The sequence below is a fragment of the Chaetura pelagica genome, unplaced genomic scaffold (assembly GCF_000747805.2).
Source record: "Chaetura pelagica isolate M959 unplaced genomic scaffold, ChaPel_1.0 scaffold156, whole genome shotgun sequence".
Taxonomy (NCBI): Eukaryota; Metazoa; Chordata; class Aves; order Apodiformes; family Apodidae; genus Chaetura; species Chaetura pelagica.
Window position 1 is genome coordinate 1064898 of NW_009953694.1, and position 3508 is coordinate 1068405.

At 38.8% G+C, this 3508-nt stretch overlaps 1 protein-coding gene across 1 annotated transcript in view; it reads right to left on the reverse strand.

The window, feature by feature from the left end:
- Positions 1–3508, reverse strand: part of DRGX (dorsal root ganglia homeobox) — a 30641-nt gene that overhangs the window by 7925 nt on the left and 19208 nt on the right. Inside the window, exons 4-5 of the mRNA XM_010000360.1 lie at positions 2738–2910; positions 2288–2400 (exon numbers count right to left, since the gene is read on the reverse strand). Coding sequence (XP_009998662.1) covers positions 2288–2400; positions 2738–2910 — 286 coding nt within the window. The remainder of the gene's footprint in view (positions 1–2287; positions 2401–2737; positions 2911–3508) is intronic.

Consider the following 3508-nt stretch of genomic DNA (forward strand, 5'->3'; position numbering starts at 1 on the left):
GGAAAGAGGAGCTTGAAGAGGTGAGCCAAAGAAAGAAGAGACAATAGTTCATACATAAATACCACAAGAGAGATGCTACAATTATTCTCTGCTTGTATAAATAAAATTTGCCACATTATAGAACAACAAAGTCTTCTCTGCTCAAAGCCATCATTTGACATTACTGAGACCTAGCTGCAGGAGAAAAAGATCTCCCCTCAAAGCAGCAGCTCAGTCTACCAGTTCCTTGCAAGTACAGAAATATGCTGACAGGTATAGACAGCTCCATAAAGATCTTGGTAAGTGGTTATTCAGATTTGCAAATCTGTAACGGTGTTTCTTGAATTGAAATACACTACATTATCTCAGTCCCCTTGCACGTACTTGGAGTCCCAGGCAGGAAATACAAACTAGGTATCTCAGAAATGACTTGCAGGTGTAGCTGACAACACTCATCAAGAGAATATGCATGCATCTGATAACTGACCATCCTTATAAAAATTATTTAAAAATCTGTATTTACATTTGGCACAAATTTTTCAGGTACACTGCCTTTTAGCCTCAGCAACTGACTATCTAATAGGTATCTCTACAACAGATTCAGGAATAGGATTTCTCCTGCCCCTAGGTTGTAAAACTGCTGTCAAGTAAAAAAGAGCAAATTATTAATTTCCCAACTTAATGACTGAACTGTAAAATCACAGAAAAGAATATCTGGTACTCTTCCAAATAAATGAAACTAAAGAAACCCTCATGAAATTTTTTCTCATTAATTTTTGTTTCATTTTCCTTAGCTTTGGTATATTTGAGTTATTTTTCTTAACATTTAGCTGCATTTAAACATGAAACAACTGAGAACAACATGTTGAAGCATTTAGTTTTTTAAATGTACATGTATATTTTGAGAAAAAAAACCAAACCCTTACTTCTACCCAAAATCATTCCGTGAACAAAACCCCAGTTATATACCTTTCAACCTGCCTGGAACTACATTTATCAATGAACAATCTTTTTGCCTGAAGAATTTCACCTGTAACTACTCCAGAGAGGCTATTCCTGCCCAATGGAAGAAGCTGAAAGTCTCTTCCCTGAGACCTCACAGTCACAGGACAGATCTCAAGAGAACTTGTGCAGCCCAACAGCCTCTGTTTGCTTACAGGGTTTAGGTTGATAGTCATCCTTTAAGTTTAAGGGTTTAGGTTACACCTGTGTGACTTCTCTTGATTCAAAATCGCAGGTCCCACACCTACCAAAACAGATGTACCTCTATGGCTTATTTGGCTTCAGCTTTTTTGGAAAGACAGGAGGGAATGGGGAACAGGTGAGCAGGAGACTGGACTTAATGCAAAACTCAGCAGTTCCAAGTATTTGCTTCAGGAACATACCTTGGCAATACTGATTTAATGGGAAATACTCATAAAGAATATGAGGTATGCCAGAGAACCTAGTGAGAAGTATTACAGTTTGTTTGTGTTCATAGTGGAGGGTTTTAAACTGGGAAACTTTTCTCACGAACTATTGCATCATGTTGGGGCCTACAGTAAATGTATGTGCCACTTTGTGCTTGGCAGTGCTATGAGGCTTTACATCCTATAAATCTATAAATTGAATTCATCCTGCTTACACCCTTAGACTTATAAATTGTTAGACTAGGAACAGCTAATGGATCAGCTGGTGATTTATTTTTAAAAGATGCATACTACTGCTTTTTGGGAACTGCAAGGGATATGAACACTGGATGTATCTTTCCAGAAGCCTGGGTCCCAGGCAATAAGGAATTACTCTTTATCCTCTCCCGTCCCCATGCATACACTTTATTCAATTGCTCAGAAAGAGTCTACTGCTCAACAAGAGAAAGGGCTGGCATTATGCAGAAATGTACTGCAAAGGAAACTGCATGCAAAGAGCGGATGAAGCATCAGTAGTGGTGCCAGATAATGTATAATGCAAAAGGATATGTATAACTAATTTATCAGTATAAATTTGACCCTTAAAAAGTAGTACCTGAAAAGAGAAGCCTAAAGGAGCAAATCCTACCTGCCTTGTACCTTGAGACAAACCCTGACCTTACTAAAATTTACTGTCTGCATAAAATGAAGGAACTTCACCACAAATTATACTACAATTTACAACAGGAGACTCATTCCTATTCCTTCAGCATTGGTCAGTGCAATTACTGCCAATCATAACAGAAAGAAGGAATTATTGTTTTCCAAAGGCTTCTCCACTGTCTCGAATGTGAGCAGGCTGCTTAGCTCGAAAGAGATGCTCTTTGAGCTTATCCCTGAAGTTAAACAAAGTCACTTACCTTTTAGAGAGGCGACATGAGACAAAGCTTGTGCGTAGGTGGCTGTGTTGAGAAGAGTTCCTGGCAAACAGGATGGGAAGAAAGGTCCTGTAGGACCCACTGCTCTACTCAGGCTAATGGAGAAGAGAAAATAGCTTCCTTACAAAACCAGAACTAGCTGATTCCAAAGACAGTGTATATGCATGTACACAAACACATTGGTGGCTCAGGGTCCAAATAGATGGGACCAAGCCTGCATAACATTAGCCTCCCACAGCCAACAGCTTCTCAGTGTCTCCATGGGGAGCAGTGAATAGCAAGAAAGACAGCTGATCTTCTAATGATTTGGGCTGTACCTGAAGATGGTACTTTGTAGGTAAAGGCTTAGCAGCAGGCACATCTATATGTATATACACATGAATGATACATGCTTGCCCTGAAGAGAGACAGCCAATAACACATAACCCTTACCTTTGTTGGATCTCCAGACTCTCTTTTTTATTCCTGGCTTGATCTGCTGGAGAAGGGGAATTTAAATTTCTCACAGGAGGTGCCACCTCAGCCATTGTTTCCTTAGAGCCCTCTTGGTCAGAAGCACCCCTCTCTGTTTTCCTCCATTTAGCTCTTCTGTTTTGGAACCACACCTAGAGCAGAAGAGCAATGCAGGCTGAATACCATGTTTAGCCAAGTGCAAGTAAGGAAATGCAAACTGTTACTCCTGTAAAACAGACATTGAATAGTTCAGCAAAAACTTCCTCTTGTTTTGTGTCTTCATTATTATTCTTACATTTGTTTGGAAAACAACCCAGGAATGTCTAAAAACTTTCAAAAGACATGTTCAAAATATTAATTTATTTATTTTTAAACAGAGTTGTGATGTTACTGTGCCAGTTAGTGAAACATTTAAACATATTCTTGCCTTTATGTACCCGTTTAATTATCACTGGTTTCTATGTTTTAACACATCTAAAAGCCTTTTTTATAGGCATGGACTTAAACACATAGCCAAACACACTGATTAAACCATACTTAAGTCTTTAAATGAGCTGCTGCCAGAATCAGAGACATCAGAAATGAAACAGTATATACTAGGCCATCCTCTCCAGCCCATTACCTGGAGAGGACTGATATTTTCTGTTTTCCTCCTACGGTTCTGTCCAGTTTGTGTAGTTAGAGGACGCATAATGTGATATATACTACTTTTGGAAGATTTAATACACACTAGTTTCCAAAACTTTTTTA